Here is a 622-nt window from a genome sequence, read left to right as displayed (position 1 = left end):
GGTTAGACACACTGGATGCAGATGAAGAACCACGCCGTGACACTCACCGCTACTGTTGGTGACATCGCTGGCGACAGAAACGCGAGACGTGGACACGGGGTTTGAGGTGGTCCCTGTAGCCATGGAAGTGGTCTTCCTGTGTTTGGTGGCTGTGCGGCTCCAATCTGCAACACAAACGACACACAGCACGGCTCGGATTACACAAACACACAACACAACACAAACGACACACAGCACGGCCCGGATTACACAAACACACAACTGAACAGAACCGGCTCTGAGTCAAAGTTTAGACTCCAAAGACGACATGCAGGTTCTCCAAAACCAGATCAGGATTAAACAAAGAACTGCTGCTGTAGCAGAAACAATCGTGGAGATTAAACTGATCTTAGATTAGCTAATCGAAGCTGACGATCACAGCAGTGATGAGAGTCGGTCCTGTTTTAGTCTGACACTCATATCCGAGGTTATCCAACACTACAAGTCAAATAAAAATATTGTAGAAAAACTGGAACATCTTTTGCATGTTAGACGAGTGGATCGTACTTAACGGGTAGAGACAACAAAAGACTGAAAGTCCAGAACCAACACGGATCCACCCTGACAGCAGAACCGCTTCAGG

At 47.6% G+C, this 622-nt stretch overlaps 1 protein-coding gene across 1 annotated transcript in view; it reads right to left on the bottom strand.

Moving 5' to 3' along the window:
* The window catches only part of adgrg2a (adhesion G protein-coupled receptor G2a), a gene marked incomplete in the record, with an annotated part of 26,756 nt that overhangs the window by 127 nt on the left and 26,007 nt on the right, over positions 1-622 (bottom strand). The window contains 1 exon segment of the mRNA XM_036217521.1: positions 48-164. Within this exon segment, the coding sequence (XP_036073414.1) occupies positions 48-164 (117 nt within the window).

The sequence above is a fragment of the Oryzias melastigma genome, linkage group LG20 (genome assembly GCF_002922805.2).
Source record: "Oryzias melastigma strain HK-1 linkage group LG20, ASM292280v2, whole genome shotgun sequence".
NCBI classification, from domain to species: Eukaryota; Metazoa; Chordata; class Actinopteri; order Beloniformes; family Adrianichthyidae; genus Oryzias; species Oryzias melastigma.
Note: the sequence above shows the minus strand (reverse complement) of the source record. Positions and strands in the feature narration are given on the sequence as shown.